The 23,034-nt window shown below is 36.3% G+C and overlaps 1 protein-coding gene across 12 annotated transcripts in view; it reads right to left on the reverse strand.

Moving 5' to 3' along the window:
• EML5 (EMAP like 5) overlaps window positions 1–23,034 on the reverse strand; it is a 232,388-nt gene that overhangs the window by 109,495 nt on the left and 99,859 nt on the right. For all 12 annotated transcript variants that reach the window (XR_013160408.1, XR_013160410.1, XR_013160409.1 and 9 more), the window contains exons 11-16: window positions 22,739–22,906; window positions 21,960–22,066; window positions 21,329–21,447; window positions 20,112–20,302; window positions 2,906–3,007; window positions 609–702 (exon numbers count right to left, since the gene is read on the reverse strand). Coding sequence is in view for 9 of the 12 variants with exons in the window: in XM_077123267.1 (XP_076979382.1) it covers window positions 609–702; window positions 2,906–3,007; window positions 20,112–20,302; window positions 21,329–21,447; window positions 21,960–22,066; window positions 22,739–22,906 (781 nt within the window). In the remaining 3 variants the exon portion in view is untranslated. The remainder of the gene's footprint in view (window positions 1–608; window positions 703–2,905; window positions 3,008–20,111; window positions 20,303–21,328; window positions 21,448–21,959; window positions 22,067–22,738; window positions 22,907–23,034) is intronic.

The following is a 23,034-nucleotide window of genomic DNA, read 5'->3' on the forward strand; positions in this document are numbered from 1 at the left end:
AACCTGTAATGTTGTGATATATGCATGTGGTTGTATTTTCACTTATTTATATAATTTGAGCATATTACCATGCTTTCCAATGGCTATATAACAGCCTATCACATAGAATTTGCTCTATTTGTACATGGAGATTTTAGATAACACCTATTTCTAATAATATACTATAACTATATTAAAAAGTGAGCTCAAAGGGGAACCTACAAACAAATACTGAAATCAGTTGTCTTTTGATCCTGTTTAGACTGGTTATTTACTTATTTATTTTGACATGGGCAGGCTCTGAGAATCGAACCCAAGTCACACCACATGGCAGGCAAGAATTCTACAATGGAGCTATCCTTGCACTGCCTTAGACTACTTATTTAATGGTAACAAGGATGGCAGCAATTAAAACAAATTGTACATGACTACTTGATTTCAAAATTGTTCTATTTAAAAACATTTTTTTCCTCATGCAAAAATATTTTTTAATTTGTACATTTAGTCACTATCATTGTATACTCTAGGCATTCCTAGATTATACCATCTCAGCATTTAAAAATATTTTTAAGGTACAAAATAATTTCAGGTATTTCAATTTGCCAATATGTTATCAAGGTTTCCCCCACCTTTCTACTGAAAGTTTTTCTCCTTTCTTCCAGTCCCACAGCACAATAGTGTGGTTATCATCTATTCCAACTGAAGCCAGACGTTTCCCATCAGCTGTGAAAATTAATCAGAGAGATATTAACATTCATAAGACAAAAAATTCAGTACATATTCTAAAACCACAGAACTACATTAAAATTTTTATTCTAAAATAATGTTAAATGTTAAGAACGCATACAACTGTTACAAGAGGAATTTATAAGATGGTCTTTTAGTTTGCTAAAACTGCCAGAATGCAACCTGTCAGACATGAATCAGCTTTTTTTTTTAATTAATTAACGGAAAAAAAGAAATTAACCCAACATTTAGAAATCATACCATTCTACATATGCAATCAGTAATTCTTAACATCATCACACAGATGCATGATCATCGTTTCTTAGTATATTTGCATCGGTTTAGAAGAACTAGCAACACAACAGAAAAAGATAAAAATAATAATAGTAAAAAACAAAAAACAAAAAACAAAAAAACCTATAGCTCAGATGCAGCTTCATTCAGTGTTTTAACATGATTACTTTACAATTAGGTATTATTGTGCTGTCCATTTTTGAGTTTTTGTATCTAGTCCTGTTGCACAGTCTGTATCCCTTCAGCTCCAATTGTAAGATAATAGGTAATTGGAGCTGAATCAGCTTTTAATAAGGGATCTATTTAGTTACAAATTTATAGTTCTTCAGAGGAAAGGTAGCTAGCTTTCATCTGAGCTTCTCTGTCAATGGGAAGGCACAGGGCAATGTCTGCTGGTCCTCTCCCCTGGCTTCTGGGTTCCAACTTTCCCTGGGGTGATTCCCTTCTGCACCTCCAAATACCTGGGCTGAGCTTTGAGTGCTGAGATGATGTATTCTGAGCTGCCTGGGCTGTGCTGTGTTGACTTCTCCTCTGACCTCTCTCTTCTAAGCCTCCAGCTAATTAAATTAAACCTCACTCATTGTGCACTCCCCTTAGCTGGCTGCAAATATAATCAGCCATGGATGAATTTCACATACTGATGGTTTAAATCTACAGCAACAAAGACGAAGGGGCATAATCACCTGGCCAAGTTGACACCTGCACCTAACTACCGCAGGTAGGGAGGGAACGTGGAAAATAGTTTCTCAAATCATCTAAACTTATTTGCTGACACATGTTTCCTGGCCTCATTTACCTTAGTCATCCACCAGATTGGGATGAGAGATAAGAAAAATGGAAAAAGGAGATTTTTAAAAAATAAGAAGGAAAGGAAAAATAAAAAAGGAGGAAAAGGAAGAAAAAATTCGCTTCAATTAAATTCATCATAAGAACATTTTTGTGATATAAGAACTCACAGTTATTATGGAAAGTTAAATCAAACAGAAAAGATGTAGGTTACAGCTGCCTGTCACCACTAATATGAATCAATTATATTAGTTGCTCCCATTATCAAGCAATAAGTAATGAATATATTAGACAAATGATTGAGCCAAGTCAGTCATGCTGACAGATGTTGCATGTGTTTATAGGCTGTAAAGGCTGTCTATGATAAAAGGTTTTCTACTCTGCCACACTCTTGCAAACTTCAGTACCTATTACTACCAGTGGTATTTTCCTTGTTGGCATTCTGAATTTGCCATACTTTTTCTTGTTTTCTTGAGTTTCAGCAGATTCTTTGTACACATATATATTTCCCCCTATAAAAATTCTATTTTGGATGACTTACTATTACTTCAGTGAGAAAGCTTTATTTACTGTTTTTTTTAATATAAAATTCTCTATTAATGCTATTTCCTCCCTCTTCCCAATCCACACCCTAACTTTCATTGTAGTCTATCTGCAGCAAAGAGCTAACATGACTTAGAACTATTTTTATAACACTGACAATTTATGAAATTGTCACTTCATAAAAATCTTATAAACAAATATTTCAATTTGAGCCTCTTTCTTAGTCTTTTCACCCCAAACATTTTCAGAGTTTATTCTGTGGAGACAGTGGCAGATACATATCAGTAGTAGTAACTGAGAGGATTTCCATTATTATGCAGATAACTTTTTTTTTATTTCAATAGAAACATGTTTATTTTAATGGGGACTAAAAACTATATTCATTAATTTATAAATATGAATTAGTCACACAACCCACACTTTCCTAGGTCTCACTGCTTAGGACACTAGCATGCACATTTAATAAAAATTGTGAAGCTAGCTAAATGATAAATTTAGGCAACACCGATGTAGACTAAAACGCCATGTATTGCCTCAGTGTTTTGATCATTTTTCCTGAGACAGAAAACAGTCTTACCTGAGAAATCGACAGCACAGACACCATATTGGTGGTATCCCTTTAATACTGACAGTGGTTTGACTGTCTCTGTATCCCATATGTGAACTGAGGGATCTCTACCTACCTACAATAGAAAGAATTATAAAAGTCATTTATATAATAAACATTCAAATATTTATTCTCATATCTCTTAAAAGGAAAAAAAGCAAATTTTAAATCTTTTGTTTACTACAGACATTTATCAAATAAAATAAGATAGACTATAATTTAATTGACATTTTTTCTTACATTTGTTCAAAAGCTAATGAAACCAGGCTCAGTGTTTCTAGAACTACGTGGCTCCTCCTAAATCTTATTCTGTACTTCATCAATAAAGACAAGTGCTTACTGAGCACCTATAATTGGCAGAGTAGTTATATTAGATACAATGCACACCAAGATATTCAGAAAACTTTTGCAAATTCATTGGGAAGACAGGACATTTTTAGTTCAATAAGAACACCTGGCTAAGGTGTTGTTAAGATGACAAATGATTATAGAGAAAGCCTTCAGGAAGGTCAATGGTACTTGAGCCTAGCCTCTAGAAAGTGCAGAACTTGGACAAAAGGAGAAGAAAGCAAGCACATTCTAGGCATAATGATGTAAACAAAGGTACAGAAAGGGTTAAAGCATGTATGAGACCCTGTACAGACCAATTTTACTGCAACACTTATCTTTTAATTTGGTTTATGATGTTCATAAGTGCATCAATTCTTAATTTTTCCTCTACATTCAACAAATCAATTTTCTTTGTAAGGACAAAAGTATTAAAACTATAAAGGCAACTCCTGAAATGACTGAGATAGTTGTCAATCATGCTTAATATTGAGAATAGTTTTATATAGAGATACAACAAAAACAACACTGTAATTAGTCAATATTTCACTAAGTTATTAAGTCAAATGTTAATAACTCTGGTCTCCTTGATTCTTACTACTGAGTTTCCTTCACAACTTTATCATCTGTCCCTTAAATGTAAAACCTAAAATAGAATTCTTTTTAATCCTCTCACCTTCTCATGCTACATTTTTGCCCCAACATATCTTACTCCCAAAGTCTCAATGGTTAGATAAGGCAATAACTCCCAAATTCAAGTCTTACTTTTCTCCTGAATTTAAGACTTAAAATTTCTATTGCCTACTAGGCATCTGACTTGAAGATAATAGAAATGGTACAGCAATTATTTACTTATGTGCCAGACTTAGGCGTCAGAAGCTGTTCTAAGCACTTCATACGCTTTGACTCATTTAATAATCACAACTCCATAAGAAAGGCATTGATAGTAACCATTTAAATTAAAAAAATTTTTTTAATTAAAAAAATTACAAGAAAACAATACAAACATTCTTAGTATATGATCATTCTGTTCTACATATATAATCAGTAATTCACAATATCATCACATAGTTGCATATCATCATCATGATCATTTCTTAGAACATCTGCATCAATTCAGAAAAAGAAATAAAAAGACAAAAGAAAAACAAAATGAAAACAGAAAAAAAATTATACATACCATACCCCTTACCCCTCCCTTTCATTGATCACTAGCATTTCAAACTAAATTTATTTTAACATTTGTTCTCCCTATTATTTATCTTTATTCCATATGTTCTACTCATCTGTTGACAAGGTAGATAAAAGGAGCATCAGATACAAGGTTTTCACAGTCACACAGTCACATTGTGAAAGCTATACCATTATACAATCATCATCAAGAAACATGGCTACTGGAACACAGCTCTACATTTTCAGGTAGTTCCCTCCAGCCTCTCCATTACATCTTGGATAACAAGGTGATATCTACTTAATGCATAAGAATAACCTCCAGGATAATGTCTCGACTCTGTTTGGAATCTCTCAGCCATTGACATTTTGTCTCATTTCACTCTTCCCCCTTTTGGTTGAGAAGGTTTTTTCAATCCCTTGATGCTGGGTCTCAGCTCATTCTACACTTTTTCTCAATCCCTTGATGCTGAGTCTCAGCTCATTCTAGGATCTCTGTCCCATGTTGCCAGGAAGGTCCACACCCCTGGGAGTTATGTCCCACGTAGGCAGGGGGAGAATGGTGAGTTTGCTTGTTGTGTTGGCTGGAGAGGCCACATCTGAGCAACAAAAGAGGTTCTCTTGGGGGCAACTCCTAGGCCTAATTTTAAGTTGACTTGACCTATCCTTTGTAGGGTTAAGTTTCACACGAACAAACCCCAAGACTGGGGGCTCAGCCTATAGCTTTGGTTGTCCACACTCTTGTGAGAATATTAAGAATTCAACTTGGGAGGCTTAATTTTCCCCCTTTCTCACCATTCTCCGAAAGGGGACTTTGCAAATACTTTTCCACTCACTGATCAAATCACTCTGGGAGTCATCGGGGCATCACTCTGGACAAACCAACAAAATCTCATGTCCTACCCAAGGTTCCATGTACTGATATTGTTCAACCAAGCTATCTACATAAGTTATATTAGGAAATGCACTAGTCAAAATATAAATTTTATACCAAAAAAACATTTTTTGCTTTAGTCTCACACATAAGTTGAAATTTTAAAACATTGATTACCATATATTTTCAGCACCCTGCAATAATGACATTCCTTTGTTCTTCCTCAGGCAAAAACATTTCTAAAATCTGTACATTTAATCACTATCATTATACACTCTAGGCATTCCTAGCTTATACCATCTCAATCTTTATTGTCTATCTTTCTTTGTGATTTCATTTATGCCCCCAGCCCTCCTCCTTAATCATTCTCACATTCAGCTTCATTCAGTGTTTTAATATAATTGTATTACAGTTAGGTAGTATTGTGCTGTCCATTTCTGAGTTTTTATATTCAGTCCTGTTTCACAATCTGTACCCCTTCAGCTCCAGTTACCCAATATCTTACCATATTTCTATCTCCTGATGGTCTCTGTTACCAATGAAATATTCCAAGTTATTCACTAATCTCAGTTCATATCAGTGAGACCATACAGTATTCTGTCCTTTTGTTTCTGGCTAATCACACTCAGCATAATGTCCTTAAGGTCCATCCATGTTGTTGCATACTTCATAACTTTATTCTGTCTTACAGCTGCATAATATTCCATCTTATGTATATACCACAGTTTGTTTAGCCACTCGTCTGTTGATGGACATTTTGGCTGTTTCCATCTTTTGGTAATTGTAAATAATGCTGCTATAAACATTGGTGTGCAAATGTCCACTTGTGTCCTTGCCCTCATGTCCTTTGAGTAGAGAGAGCACATAGATGGGTCCTGTTTTTTAATCCATTCTGCCAGTCTATGTCTTTTGATTGGGGAGTTTAATCCATTAACATTTAGTGTTATTACTGTACAGGTAGTACTTTCTCCTACCATTTTGCCTTTTGGGTTTTATATGTCATATCTAATTTTCCTCCTTTTTACCTTTACTCAAAGTCTTCCTTTCTACATTCTTCTCCACTCCTCTCTCTTCTGTCTTTTCGTATCTGTCTCTAGTGCTCCCTTTAGTATTTCTTGCAGAGCTGGTCTCTTGGTCACAAATTCTGTCAGTGATATTTGTCTGAAAATGTTTTAATTTCCCCCTCATTTTTGAAGGACAATTTTGCTGGATATAGAATTCTTGGTTGGTAGTTTTTCTCTTTTAATAATTTAAATATGTCATCCCACTGTCTTTTCACCTCTATGGTTTCTGCTGAGAAATCTATGCATAGTCTTATTGGGCTTCCCTTGTATGTGATGGATTGCTTTTCTCTTGCTGCTTCAAGATTCTTTCTCTTTGACCTCCCACATTCTGATTAGTAAATGTCTTGGAGTATGTCTATTTGGCTCTATTCTCTTTGGGGTACACTGCACCTCTTGGATCTCTAATTTTAAGTCTTTCATAAGAGTTGGGAAATTTTCAGTGATAATTTCCTCCATTAGTTTTTCTCCTCCTTCTCCATTCTCTTCTCCTTCTGGGACACCCACAACACGTATATTCGTGCGCTTCATATTGTCCTTCAATTTCCTGAGTCCCTGCTCATATTTTTTCCATTTTTTCCCCAATATTTTCTTTTTCTTGTTGGATTTCACATGTTCCATTCTTCAGTTCACTAATCCTATGTTCTGCCTCTCAAAATCTACCATTGTAGTTTTCCATTGTTTCTTTCATCTCTTCTACTGTGCCTTTCATTCCCGTAAGTACTGTGATTTGTTTTTTCAGACTTTTGATTTCTTCTTTTTGTTCATTCCTTGCCTTCTATATATCCTCCCTCAATTCATTGATTTGATTTTTGATGAGGTTTTCCATGACTGTTCGTATATTCTGAATTAATTGTTTCAGCTCCTCTATCTCATTTGAATTGTTGGTTTGTTCCTTTGACTGGGCCATATCTTCAGTTTTTCTAGTGTGATTTGTTATTTTTTGCTGGCATCTAGACATTTAATTACCTTAATTAGTTTATTCTGGAGACTGTTTTCACTTCTTTTACCTCAGGTTTTCTTGCTGGATGAATTTGTTGTCTATCTGTTCTTTGACATTCAGTTCAGTTTTTTCTGTAGCTTAAGTTTTGTTTAACAGAGGAGAATTTTTTTAGTTCTTGTTTCTTGCCCTGCTTGCATGGTGCCTTTTTCCCCCCACCCTTAGGAGGGTCTACTTAGGTATTATAGACCCCAGTCGGATTTTCCCAGACCAAACTGGCCTCCTGTCAGGAGGAAAGAGTCATCTGCGTCAATTTTCCCTGAGGGTGAGACCCAGCAGTTTGAAAGACTTTCCCGTGAAGTCTCTCAACTCTGTTTTTCTTATCCTGCCCTGTGTGTGGCAGTTGTCTGCCCGCAGGTCCCACCAGCATAAAATGATGCAGTACCTTTAACTTTGGCAGACTCTCCCTGCTGGGGATGTGGTGGAGACAGAAGAGACGTTGTAGGCTGGTTTTAATGGCTTTAAATTACCAAGACCTGGTGTCTGAATTCCTTGAGGGAGGGATTCCACCTGAGCTGGGCTTCACCCTCCCCTGGGGAAGGCACAGGCTCCAGACAAGCCCTCAAATGAGCTTGTTTCTACCTACGCCTGGGGCAGTTGCAGCCTGAGAAGCCCTGCCGCTGAATCCAAAGGCAGTCAAGCCTTTGTAGAAACACAGCCACAAAAACCTCTGTTTCCTTTTTTTTTTTCTTTTTCTGTCAGCCCTGCCCCCTTGGCACCGGGGCAAAAATGAGTGACCTCTGCTTTGACCAAGTTCACCTGAGCTGGGGCCCTATTTTTAGTAGTCAGAATTTGTTAATTAATTCCATGACTGGTGTTTGGTTGGGCTCAGCCCCTGCTATAAGTTCATTTCCTTTCCCCTCTGGGAAGCAGCCTGAGGGGGAGGGGCGCCGGCCCCCACAGCTTGGGGAACTCACAGTTCTGGGGGGGCTTGCAGCCAGTCCAGCTGGTCCAGACTGGTGTACGCTGTGTGTCCAGTCACTGACATGGCCCCAGGAGCTGTTCTGTACTGTTTCTGGTTATTTAGCAGTTGTTCTGGAGGACGAACTAAAATGTGTACATTGCTAAGCCGCCATCTTGATTCTCCCACCATGTAAATTTTGTTAATATAATTGTATTGAGACATAATCACACACCATAGAATCCATTCAAAGTATACAATCAATGGTTCACAGAATCATCACATAGTTGTGTACACATCACCATGATCATTTTTAGAATATTTACATTACTCCAGACAGAAAAATAAAAAGAAAAAAGAAAACTCCAAACATCCCATACTCCTTACCTCACCCTCTTACTGAGCACTAGTACTGGACTCTTACCCAATTTTAAGAATTATCATAGAGGTTGGTTAACTAATACATGGTAGTATTGCTGGAGATATGTATCAGTGGAACACAACAAAACATCCTGAAGTAGATCCAGACAAACACAGGCAACTAACTTTTTTTTTTCTTTGCAATATAGTTTTACAATCATTATCAAAGACCAGGGTTACTGGATGACAGTTCAACAACTTCAGGTATTTCCTTCTGGCTATTCTAAAACACTAGACACTAAAAAGAAATATCTATAGAATGCCTCAGTAGTCACAGTCATTTATTAAATTCTAATTTCTCAGTTATACCTCCTCCCTCTCATTTAACCTTTCAATCTTCAAGGATATCTGGGCAATGACCACTAATTTCTTCATGCTGGAAAGGGGTGTTGACCTTATAGGGTAGAGGAATAAAACTGATTGACATTCTTGGAATTGGTTGATCTTCTTGGAGAGATCTGTACCTCTGGGTTTCAGGGCCTATCTGGCATAGGATCAATCTGGAGGCTTTAGGTTTCTGAAAAAAATAAACTTACTAAGAAAAATTTTTATAGAAACTTAGACCCTAAGGCCCTTTTTAGCATTTTCAGGATACTGTTGGTTGGGGCTTGGCATACTTTGCAATATTTGGCTAAAGCTTGCATAAGAGTAACCTCCACAATGACCTCTCGACTCTTTGTGAAATCTCTTAGACACTGAAACTTTATCAATCACTTGATTCCAGGGCGAGGCTCACCCCCTGGGAGATATGTCCCATGTTCCCAGGGAGACTAATACCCACATGGGGTGGGTGGGGGTGGGTAGGAATCTATTAGCAGAATTGGCTTAAAGAGAGAGGCCATATCTGAGCAAAAAAAAGAGGTTCTCTGGGGTGACTCTTAGGCATAATTACATGCAGGCCTAGCTTTGACATTACAGAAAGAAGTTTCTTAAGTGCAAGCCTCAAGATGGAGTGCTTGGCTTATTAAATTGAGAGACCCTAATGCTTGAGAGAATATCAGGTATTCCCCAGGTGGGGAATTCCCATTTAATAGTACCACATTTTTCCCTAGTTCCACAAGGGGCCGTGGCAAATACTTTTTTTTTTATTTTCTGCCCACAATACTCTGGAATATACCCATGTATTATATTAAGTTGTACAGAATAATAAGATCTCATGACCTCTTCTAGGTTCCATGTACTTTGGTTATTTAAAACAACCAGACAGGTAAAATCAGATACTGTGCTATAGAAAATTTAAATTTTGGACTAAATAAATATCTCTTTCTTTGGTCTCACACAGAAGGTGAAGCTTTAAAATACAAACAATATCATCCTTTGCCCTGTATTCTGATTTACCTTGTTCCTAACCTGGTCCATTTCATTCATATCTCAAATTGGAGTCGGATCTCTTTTTCAACTCCTTTAACAATTGCTGTATGGAGTAATGTTGAATTTTCAGAGATGCAGAACTCTAACTCTGAGTTTCATGTGTCACAGATAGATACCCAGTGTTCCAAGAAACTACTAGGCTATACACAAAGAGCCCAGCATCTCAAAATTCAGATATAACAGTTAAAACTCAGGAATAGATGTGACTGCTATAAGAGCTTACAATTTAGGAACCTTTACTCTGAGCCTTATTTGAACATTTTGTACTCTTTAATCATTGATTCCCCAATTTCTGCCCTTTTTCTAACCCTGATAACCTATGCCCTCAAATTCAATTCTAAGAGTTCGCTCATTATAGTTTAGTCCACATAGTGAGACCATATATAATTTGTCCATTTATTTCTGGCTTATTTCACTCAATATAATGTTCTCAAGGTTCACTCAACCAGTTGCACACCACATGATTTCATTAGTTTCTGCAGCCACTCAATATTCCATCATATGTATACACCATGGTTTGTCCTTCCAATCATTAAAGTACTCTAAGGCCACTTCCATCAATTCCAAGTTATGAATAATGCCACCATAAACACCAGCATGAAAATGCCTACACATGTCCATGCTTTCCATTCTTCCAAGTCTTTGTGTAATAATGGGGTCACAGGACCATGTGGTGACGCTATACCTAGCCTCCTGTGGAACCACCACACTGCCTTCTGGAGAGCTATACCATTCTACTTCTCAACCAACAGTGAACAGGTTTATTTCTCTCTTTACCTCTCCTCCAGCACTTGTATCCTTTTGTTTATTAAACAGTTTAATTCACACACATACAATCCATCCTAAGTAACCAATCAGTGGTTCCTGGTATAATCACAATTACACATTCACGACCACAATCTATAGGAGAACATTTCCATTTATTCCACCAAGAAAGACAACCAGAGGAAAAGAAAAAGAAAAACAACAATAAGAATCCCATGCCCACCTCTTACTGACATTTAGCTTTGGCATAATGCCTTTGTTACAATTAATGAAAGAACACTACAATATTACTGTTAACTATAGACCCTAATCTGCATTAATTGTATTTTTTTCCCATATACCATCCCTTTTTTTTTTCCTGCTGGCATGGGCAGGCACCAGGAATCGAACCCAGGTCTCCGGCATGGCAAGCAAGAACTCTGCCACTGAGCCACCACTGCCCACCCACCATCCCAGTTTAAACATTTTGCAATGGTGACATTTAATTGTTCTCCCTCAAGTAAAAACTTTCTTATATTTACACATTTAATCACCAGCATTGTCCACTCTAGGTTTTGATATGTTATACATCCCCGTTTTTCCCTTTATCTTTCCTTCTGGTGTCATACATAACCTTAGCCTTTCTCTTTCAACCATACTCACTCTCAGCTCTGTTCATTATACTTGCAATATTGTGCAACCATCACATAGTATTGTGCTATCCATCTCTGGATCTTTACAATCAATCCTATTGAACATTGTTTTGGTTTGTTAAAGCTGCTGGAATGCTACATACCAGAAATGGATTAGCTCTTATAAACGGATTTATTAAGTTATAAATTACAATTCTAAGGCTGTGAAAATGTCCAAATCAAGGCCTTCCTTTTCAGAGGAAAGGTAGCGGCATCTGGAATACCTCTGTCAGCTGGGAAGACACATGGCTGGCTGGTATTTGCTTGCCCTTGCTCCCAACTCATTGATTTCAGCGGCTTTCTCTCTCTAAGCATCTGTGGGTCCTTTCTTAGCTTCTCCAGGGCAAACTCTGGATTACCTTTCATAGCTTAGCATCTCCTGGGGACTCTTCTGTCTGCATCTCCAAATATCTGTGTCCTCTCCAAAATGCTTCTCTCTTAAAGGACTCCAGTAATTAAAGACTCACCTTGAATGGGCAGGGTCACATCTCATGGTAACAACCTAATCAAAAGGTCCTACCCAACAACAGGTCTGCCCCCACAAAGATTGTATTACAAGAACATCACTTTTCTGGGTATATAACAGTTTCAAACCAGCACAAATGTTCTGTACTCCTTCAGCATCAAGTGCCCAAACTCTACTCTCCTCTATCTTCTGATAATCTGTGTTCTCAACTTTAACTCTCAGAGTTTACTCATTATAGTTAGTTCATATTAATGAGACCATACTGTATTTGTTCTTTTCTTTCTGGCTTATTTTGCTTAACATTAATTTCTTTAAGTTTCATCCATGTTGTTGCATGCTTCATGAGTTTATTCTTACAGCAGCATAATATTTCATCGATGTATGTACCACAGATTGTTCATCCACTTGTCTATTGATAGACATCAGTGTATAAATGTCTTTTGTGTCCCTGCTTTCAGTTCTTCTGAGTAAATATGTAGTAATGAGACTGCTGGATGACAAGGCAATTCTATACTTAACTCTCTGAGGAATTGCCAAATTGCCTCCCAGAGAGGATGTACCATTCTACATTCCTACTGATAGTGAATGAGTGTACTCTATTTCTCCACATTCTCTCCAGCACTTGTGGTTTCTGGTTTTCTGATAATGGCCATTCTAGTAGATGTGAGATGATATTTCACTGTGGTTTTGATTTGCATTTCCCTAATCACTAATGAAGTCGAGCATCATTTCATGTTTTTGAGCCATCTGCATTTCCTCCTTGGAAAACTGCCTATCTGTGTCTTATGCCCACTTTTTAACTGGGTCATTTGCTTTCTATTGTTGAATTATATAGCATCTCTCTCTATATTCTGGATATTAAGTCCTTATCTGATATGTGGCTTCCAAATATTGTCTCCCATCGTATAGGCTGCCTTTTTACTTTCCTGACAAAATCCTTTGATTCAGAAAAGTATCTAATTTTGAGGCGATTCCATTTATTTCTTTCACTGCTCACACTTTGATTATAAGGTCTAGGAAACCACTGCCTGTCACAAGATTTATAAGATATTTCTGTACATTTTCTTCTAAATATATTATGGTCTTAGGTCTAATGTTTAGGTCTTTGATCCATTTTAAGTTAATTTTTGTACAAGGTGTGAGACAGGGGTCCTCCTTCATTCTTTTGGATATGGACATCCAGTTCTCCAAGCACCATTTGTCGAAGAGGCTGCTCTGTCTCAGTTGAGTCAACTTGTCTACCTTAAAGATAACTGGCCACAGATGTGAGGGCCCACCTCTGAACACTCAATTCGATTCCACTGGTCAGTACATCTATGTTATACCAGTACCATGCTCTTTCTGATCACTGTGGCTTTGTAATATGGTGTAAAGTCAGGCAGTGCAAGACCTCCCACTTCATTTTTCTTTCTCAAGGTATTTTTAGCTATTTAGGGCACCCTACCCTTCTAAATAAACTGGATTATTGGGTTTATTGTTTCTATAAAGTAAGTTGTTGGATTTTAATTAGTATTGCATTGAATCTATAAATCAATTTGTGTAGGTTCAATATCTTAATTATATTTAGTCTTCCAATCCATGAACAGGGTTATGTCCTACTATTTATTTAGGTTTTCCTTAATTTCTTTCAGCAAGGTTTTGTAATTATCTGTGTATAGGTCTTGTATGTCCTTATTCCTACATATTTGATTCTTTGGGGTGCTATTACAAATGGACGTTTTTAAAAATTTCTTCCTCAGATGCTCATTGCTGGCGTATAGAAACACAACTGATTCTTTTCATGCTGATCTTGTATCCTGCTACTTTGCTTTACTCATGTATTAGCTGTACTAGCTTTACTGTAGATTTTTTTGGATTTTCTATATTTAGGATCATGTCATCTGCAAAAAGTGAAAGTTTTACTTCTTCCTTTCCAATTTTGATGCTTTTTATTTGTTTTTCTTGCCTAGCTGCTCTAATGAGAACTTCCAGCACAATGTTAACTATCAATGGTGATAAGTGGGCATTCTTATTTTGTTTCTGCTCTTAGAGGGAAAGCGTTCAGTCTTTCCCCATTGAGTATGATGTTAGCTGTGGGTTTTTCACATATGCCCTTTATCATGTTTAGGAAGTTTCCTTCTATTCCTAGCTGTTGAAGTGTTTTCATCAAGAAAGGATACTGAATTTTGTCAAATGCCTTTTCTGCATCAATCAAGATGATAATGTGGTTTTTCCTTTTTAATTTATATTGGGACCCAGGTCAGGTTTTTCATGAAGCAGGCCTCTGACTGCTGGCAAGGCCACGTCAGAGTAACCTTGGAGGAAAGGCCCTTTGGTCTCCTGTATGATGAGGCCTGGGCTGTGCCTTATCTAATGTGGCCTTACTGTGGGAAAGTTCCGCCTCTGCAGTTTTAAGCAGGCTAATTAATGTTCACTTTGTTCTCAAGAAAATTCTGTATCCCTATTCATTATATCAAGCACATTCTCATGTACTGCGCTGCCTTATTTAGATTTCTATTGTCAAACAATATAAAATAAACTTCTGCTGGCTTCTCGTGGTCATTGTGTTCAGTCAGGCAACGAACCTCCTAGCCCCTGCTTTCTCTTACTGTGTTGTTTTTTCTCAATCTCCCACTGCCCTTTCTGACCCTGTCTGAACAGTTGCTTGAACTGGACTTGGCAAATTTATTGATGTGGTGTATTACATTAATTGATTTTCTTGTGTTGAACCACCCGTGCCAGTTTGAAACTGTTATGTACTCCAGAAAAGCCATGTTTTAATCCTGATCCAATCTTGTAGAACCAGTTCCTATCCTATGTTTAGGATAAAACCTTTGATTAGATTGTTTCCATGGAAATTGACTCACTCAATTGTGGGTGTGAGCTCTTATTTAGATTACTTGTATGGAGATGTGGGTGTAGCCTTTTGATTAGATGGAGATGTGACTCCACCCATTCAACGTGGGTCTTGATTAGTTTACTAGAGTTCTTTAAATGAGGAAACATTTTGAAGAAATCTCCGATGCAGATGCAGACACAGACTTTTGGAAATGCAGAAGTCCCAGGAGACCCAGGAGCTGAGAGAGCTGATGGAAGTTAGACAACTGATAGAGATGCAGACATTTGGAGATCCTTGGAGTGCCTACAAAGAGAAAAGACGCCTAGATATGGACATCTCAAGACGCAGAGCCCAGGATGCACAGGTATTTCAGTGGTTAGAATGCCTGCCTTCCGTGCAGGAGACCTGGGTTCGATTCCTGGACCCTGAACAACAACAACAAAAAATATGCAGAGCCCAGCAGACATCGCCATGTGCCTTACAATGAGATGCTAAGCAAGCCAGAACCCAGAGCCATGTACCTGAGGAGCTAAGTGAAGGCACATAGAGGAAATTACTGGCATCAGAAGATGGAAGCAATAGAACCAAGAACAAGCACCTGCAGATACCAGCCACATGCCTTCCCATGTGATGGCATCAGTCTTTCTTTTTCTTTTCTTTTACATCCTTTTCTTGTTCCTGATCTTAGGGGGAAAGTTTTCAGTTTTTCCCCATTGAGGATGATATTAGCTGTGGGTTTTTCATATATTCCCTCTATCATTTTAGGGAAGTTCCCTTGTATTCCTATCTTTTGAAGTGTTTTCAGCAGGAAAGGATGTTGAATCTTGTCAAATGCCTTCTCTGCATCAATTGAGATGATCATGTGGTTTTTCTGCTTTGATCTGTTGATATGGTGTATTACACTAATTGATTTTCTTATGTTGAACCATCCTTGCATACCTGGGATGAATCCTCCTTGGTCATGATGTATAATTCTTTTAATGTGTTGCTGGATTCCATTTGCTAGAATTTTGTTGAGGATTTTTCATCTATATTCATTAGAGAGATTGGTCTGTAGTTTTATTTTTTGTGGTATCTTTGGTTTTAGTATGAGGGTGATGTTGGCTTCATAGAATGAATTAGGTAGCTTTCCCTCCATTTCAATTTTTTTGAAGAGTGTGAGCAGGATTGGTACTAATTCCTTCTGGAATGTTTGGTAGAATTCACATGAGATGCCGTCTGGTCCTGAACTTTTCTTTTTGAGAAGTTTTTTAATGACTGACTCAATTTCTTTACTTGTGATTGGTTTGTTGAGGTCATCTATTTCTTCTTGAGTCAAAGCTGGTTGTTCATGCCTTTCTAGGAAGTTGTCCATTTCATCTACATTGTTGTATTTATTAGCATAAAGTTGTTCATAGTATCCTGTTATTACCTCCTTTATTTCCGTGGGATCAGTGGGTATGTCTCCTCTTCCATTTCTGATCTTATTCATTTGCATCCTCTCTCTTCTTCTTTCTGTCAATCTTGCTAAGGGCCCATCAATCTTATTGATTTTCTCATAGAACCAGCTTCTGGTTTTATTGATTTTCTCAATTGTTTTCACGTTCTCAATTTCATTTATTTCTGCTCTAATCTTTGTTATTTCTTTCCTTTTGCTTGCTTTGGGGTTAGTTTGCTGTTCTTTCTTCAGTTCTTCCAAGTGGACAGTTAAGTCCTGAATTTTTGCCCTTTCTTCTTTTTTGATATAGGCATTTAGGGCAATAAATTTCCCTCTTAGCACTGCCTTTGCTGTGTCCCATAAGTTTTGATATGCTGTGTTTTCATTTTCATTTGCCTCAGGACATTTACTGATTTCTCTTGTAATTTCTTCCTTGACCCACTGATTGTTTAAGAGTGTGTTGTTGAGCCTCCACATATTTGTGAATTTTCTGGTGCTCCTCCTATTATTGATTTCCAACTTCATTCCTTTATGATCTGAGAAAGTGTTTTGTATGATTTCGATCTTTTTCAATTTGTCTTTCTTGAGTTAAGGTATCTTTCTCTGGATGCCTTAGTTTGGACATTTTTATGGTCTTAGAATTGTAAACTTGCAACTTAATAAATTTCCTTTATAAAAGCCATTCTATTTTTGGTATATTGTATTCTGGCAGCTTTAACAAACCAAAACACCACCCTTGCATATCTGGGATAAAACCCACTTGGTCATGGCAAATAATTTTTTTAATGTGCTGCTGGAGTATCTTTCTTTTGAAGATGAGGAAACTGAGGCATGAGACATTGGATACTTTGCCCACAGATAATAAATGAAGGAGGCCCAATTTGGATGTTATATTCAGCACTGTCTAAGGTATAAAAAGAATGTTCTTAGAGCACACCTGGGACATCTCACTCAGGAATGAAGGGGCAAAGGAAAGGTCAGGCAAGTTCTCAGATACATTACTTGACCAAAGTCTTAAAAGAAAAGTAGGGATTAAATAAAGTTGGCACATAGAATAGAAGTGGACGGGAAAAGCTTTCCAAAAGGAGGAACTAAGTAAAGGACATGAGGAAGCCTTACAATACAGGACAAATTCTAAATGGTTTAGAAGGCAGGAACTGAATTTACAAGGGAGTAAATGGTAAGAGATAAAAAGAGGAGATTGGAGAGTAAGACTAGATTACAGGCCTTGAACTGCATTGCTAACAGTTTAGACATTAGCCTAAAAGCTACCAATAAACACTGAAGAATTTCAACCCTTTTATACTAGTGGACAGTGAAAACGGATACAGGAAAAAAAAAAACTAAGGCAAGAGACCAGTCAGTTACCTAAAGCAATAGTTTAGAAATTATGAACCACTGAATTGCAAGTAAAGAAAAGGATGAAAGAAAAAAAATGAGCAAAGATACATTCAGGACAGAATCAATACACATTCGAGAAAGGAATGGATACAACTCAGGAACTGATCAGCTAGTTATAGGGGATGAGGAAGAACAAGAAAGTTGACTCCAGGGCTTAGGCAACCAAGTTAACATGGTGCCATGTTCTAAGTAGCGAAGGCCAGATTAATCCCATTTATCTCCATTTTAGACATGTTCAATCTGAGCTACCCATGAAATCTCTAAATGATGTATTTTAGTGATTTTTTTTAGGAAATTGCATATATATAATAATTCACCCAACTCTTACCCTAGATTGTAAGATCTTAATAGTGGTAGTCATTCAGTCTTTGTGTTTCCTCACAACACTTAATGCTTTCAAATCAGAAGCACTCAATAAATATTTGTAGAATTAAACAGTTCCAAATTATGATATAGTCAAGACACTCAAACTGAAATATATAAATAAGATGCCACATAAAGTTCTTCAGGTACTTTCATTTTTCACCTCCACTTAAAAGGGGCATTCCGTATACTTTATTCTCCAAAACAGAACACCCATTTAGATTTGTCATCTAAATTTCAAAACAGATAAAATGCTTTGACCTGAATTCCCTAAAATTCCAGAATCTAGAGTAAATGGCCACTTTTACACCTGTCTTCATTCCAGTAGTATCAGAATAATGTTCAAACTCCTTTTCACACTAGATGGGCACATAACTGTACTCCAAGAAGAACCATTTATAAAAACTAAAGGCAAATGGTATCCCTGAGGCCCTCATCTCTCTCTCTCTCTTTTTTGTCAAACATGGGCAGGCACCAGGGATCAAACCTGGGTCTCCAGCTTAGTAGGTGAGAATTTTGCCATGAGCCACTGTGGCCCACCCTCACCTATCCTTTTGATTAGTTCTTCCACCAAAATTCATCATGCTCTCCAAGATTTGAACACTTTGGGCAATGCATAGTTCTTTAACTAAGCTGTGTACTGTTTTTGCCCCACTTTCACACATGATGCTTTCCCCAATTCCCCCTCTGCCAGGTAAATTACTTAGTTCAGGTCAAATGTCATCATTCCTATGAAGAGTTCCCTGATTCTTCTGGACATCATTTAGCAGTCTTCCATTACACTGCTATACGAATTTGCCTATACCAGGCAGTTCTACAATGGCAGGTTATTTTTACTTCCCAGAGTACATCTGGAAATGTCTGGAGAAATTTTTGATTGTCACACCAGTAGAGAACAGGGTTATACTGGCATTTAGTGGATAGAGACCAAGGAGATTGCTAAACATTCTTCAATGCACAATACAGCCTCTCACAACAAAGAATTATTCAGCCCAAAATGTCAATAATGCCAAAGTTGAGAAGCGCTGATCTATATTTAAAACACTTTATCATAATTTTTCTTGCGTGTTTGTCTTTTTCCTCGGAAGCTGAGTTTTTGCCACAGAGAGAAGATGTTTTTATTTATTTTTATATTCCCAGAATATTTCCTGGTACATTGCATATGCTCAATGAATGTTTCTGAATGATGGAGGAAAAGAAGGGAAGAAGAGAAACAAAGAACGAAAGAGCAAGAGCAAGGTGAGACACAAAAGGAGGGAGGGATATTCCAGGGACCTGGGTTTGATTCCCAGTGCCTTCCCATGCAATAAAAAGAAAAAAAAAGGAGAGAGAAAGGCAGGAAAAAAAAGGGAAATGTTTTCTCTCTTTTTAGGGAAGCTATTTAAAAGGATGATAACAGTTGACCCCCAAAAGTCCCCAGAAGGTATAATGCCTTAAGTATATTTACACAGTGTTTGAAGCCAGACAAAGGGCTTTAGGCTTTACCACTTATTAGCTGAATAATCTTGAACAAATTATGTAATTCCTGTATACTTATATTTCCTCATTCGTAAACTAGGGAAAAAGATTTCACACTCACAGGGTTGAAGTAAGAATACAATGAATATACATTAATGAACTATGTTTACATATAGTAAGAATCTATCAAGTTACATATAGTAGAAATTGATAAACATCACTCATTCTCTTCCTTTCTGAGAATACCTATATAGAAAAGTATCAAGACAGTTTTGGTGTTTTCTATTTCAATATTTGTACTTTCTACTTTGGGAGATGAAAATAGGTTGCTATCATGGTTGCAAAATAAATACACAGTTATCTTATTTGTCACAGAATATTTGTTAGATAACTTATTATAACATTTTAGATAACTCAATCTAAAGAAACCATATTTTTTATCTTTGTTTTCTATCATTTTACTAACCAATTGAAAAAATTAGAAGTCAGAGCTATTAGTTCCAAATTCAAACTCAAATAATAATTTAAGCTATTAAACTATAAAGAAAAATGTTGGGAAATAGTTGGGGTGAATTTTATTCATAATATGAAAATAAAATCCAATCCTAAAGAATTCTTTCTTCATCTTCTACAATACAAATGATATAAAAATAAGTGGACTAGTTTAACTTTAAACCCAGATAAAGGTCTAACCTACCTGGCCTGTTGCCACATAGTCTTTCAAAGGATGAATAGCCAGGCAGAGAATATCATCATCATGACCCATGTAAAAGCGCTGTGTGTTCTGTTGTCGATTATAAATGACACCCACTGCTGCCACATGGTATACAATTTCACCAGTTTGAGTATAAAATAGATTACTTCGACAGTCATAACCTCTGTAACTAATATAGAAAAACAAATCATATTAAATTAACTTTGGCCTTTTAACTGATCAACATGGAATATACAGAGAAGTGCATATCTTTTAGGTCATTTAATTTCCAGGTTTACAGGACACTGAACAAATAAAGGAAAATACAAGTATCTCAGGTAACATAGCATAAAAATTTGACTTTCATGAAATTCTTCTAAATACAAATAGCAGCTAAAATTATCAACAAATATTATTGAGTGAAAAAAAACAAGGTGCAGTACATTGTATATACCATGCTATTTGTATAAGTATAATATTAAATTTGTATACAGTAAAACAAAAATAATTGCTTTCTCCAAAGTGAAAGGGTACAGAAAAGAGTATATATTTGTTTGTACACGCATAAAACTAATTAATAGTGATTATCCATGGAAGGGGTAAATGAAGGTCAAGGGAACAGAGATAGGGAGGAAATTTTCAAGATATTCTTTAATATACATTGTTAAAGCATGAGAATATAATATATATTCCAACAATAAATGTTAAAAACAGTTAAAAAATATTATACACATCTAGAAAAAAGTAGTTAAATTTTCTTAAAATGGTCAATATAATTTCATTTCTAGCAGCGTTTCTTTGAGCTTAAACAAAACCCAATTTATAAAACACACAACTGCATAGAAACATTTTACATGCTTTCTCACTGAAGGAAAATACTTGTACCAAATGAAATCCTATTTCAAATTCTTGAAATGCATTAGCAGGCAGGTAAGAAAATGAAAGCTGGGTGAGGGATAGGAAATAGTCAGACTAGAAAATCTGTTGTTACAAGGCTGAAATGTGAGACCTGTGTTGCCAGACATTCTAAGGCAATATAGACGTTGTATTTTGTTGAAATTAAAATATGAAGGCCAAAATTCTCATGCCAAAGGGAACCACACTATCATTCCAAATTAGACACGCCACCATTTTACACATGGGGAAACACGGGTGCAGAGGGGGTAGTAAATGAACCAAAATTCAAACAAATAAATGAAAAACAGTTGTTGTCTACCCGTGAACAAAGTGTAATCGAATGCTGTTTCCTGGAGCCCGCTCTCTTCTTTTAGAAGTAGCATTTTTTTGTTTCTCTTTCCATTGCTCTTTAAGCTGAGGTAGATCTTCTTTGTAAACCTTTAAAAAATGTATATAAGAATATTATCAATAAACAGAATACAGAATATGTATATCAATAAAGGTGTTCATAGACTCCTAGCATAACTTTCATACACTGTGGTTACTGTTTATCACTACAGTTTTAGTTAGAAGGCACTTTATGAAATTTAACTCTTTGGAAAGAAGAAACTAATTTACATTTTCTATATACCACACTGACAAATACATATTTAATGTTCCAGAAAAATTTTATACTTCATAAGAGAATATTCTAAAGGGAATAAATGGGAGTATATTGTGACAAAAATCTACAGGCAAATTAATACAGACATACTTGGTATAAAAGAACTTATCAAAAGAACATTTCATTCAAGTGTACTTTAAACTCTTACAAGAGGAAAACTGAAATAACAATACATTTCTTGGAAAATTAAAAACTACAAAAGATAGCAATAAATGAGTAAAGAGGGAGCAAGATAATAAAAGAAACTGGACATTTCAGGAAAAATCATACAATAATTAAAAATTACCTGCCGACGGTAGGTGAGCTGTGTCTCTTGTTCAATTTCAGAATCTAATTCTGGAACGTCAGACAGATCTGAATCTGAGTCATCACTATTAGAGTCAACCAGACTTTCTGGAATTTTTAATAATGAAATGTTATAAGCTTAAAGACCATTCATTTTCAAAACAGCACTGTAAAATTAATGATTAAGAACTGACTATCGTCAGCTGACATGGAGACAAGCCATAAAACAATCAAATGAAATTACCTATTCAAGTGACACAGATGTCAGTAAACTGTACTACAGATAATCTTCCTCTCCACTCACTGCAAACTCAATAGCTCCTTTAAATCCCTTCACTGGCTCCCCAATGACCGCTACATCAAATTTAAATGTCTGTGCAAATATAAGTGAATATAATCTATAATTAACATGAAAAATAGCTAAAAAGTACTATATGCAACAGATGAATTGACATTAAATAATTTTTCTTTATCAAAAAAGCATATATAACACTCAGATATCCATCTCCAGAGTATACCTTAAATGTTTGTTTTCCTAACATAATTGCTACTTCACTTATCACTTAACAGATTAAAATGCGATCAGAAGATCTTTGTATTTCACGCTCTGTGACATCTGGCTTTATATATAGACAGAGAATTTTTTAATTTAAAATTTCTCCCCAAAATACACTGCTAAGTTTTGAGACTAGATTACACCTCAACATGGAAATGGTTATTTTGGTGTTACTGAAGAGTAATTTGCCAGGGAATATTCTTTAGGCGGTGTGTACTACTCACCTTGGGGTGCTATATGAAGAGTATCTTTTAGTTTTCTTTCAGGAATAAATTTCCACTGAAAGACAGAGTGATCTGCTCCACCAATAGAAATAACCCACTGACAATCATGTGACCATCTGACATTAGTTACGTGGGCCGAATGGCCAATATATTTTTTAAACTTGGCCCCTACAACAAAAATATACCTTTAAAATGATAACAAATGCCAACACAAATTAAATATCAGTTCAAATAACAATTTCTACATATAAACCATTGCTTCCTCCTTCCATTATCTTAACTATTACGATCAAAGG

The sequence above is a fragment of the Tamandua tetradactyla genome, chromosome 12 (genome assembly GCF_023851605.1).
Source record: "Tamandua tetradactyla isolate mTamTet1 chromosome 12, mTamTet1.pri, whole genome shotgun sequence".
Taxonomy (NCBI): domain Eukaryota; kingdom Metazoa; phylum Chordata; class Mammalia; order Pilosa; family Myrmecophagidae; genus Tamandua; species Tamandua tetradactyla.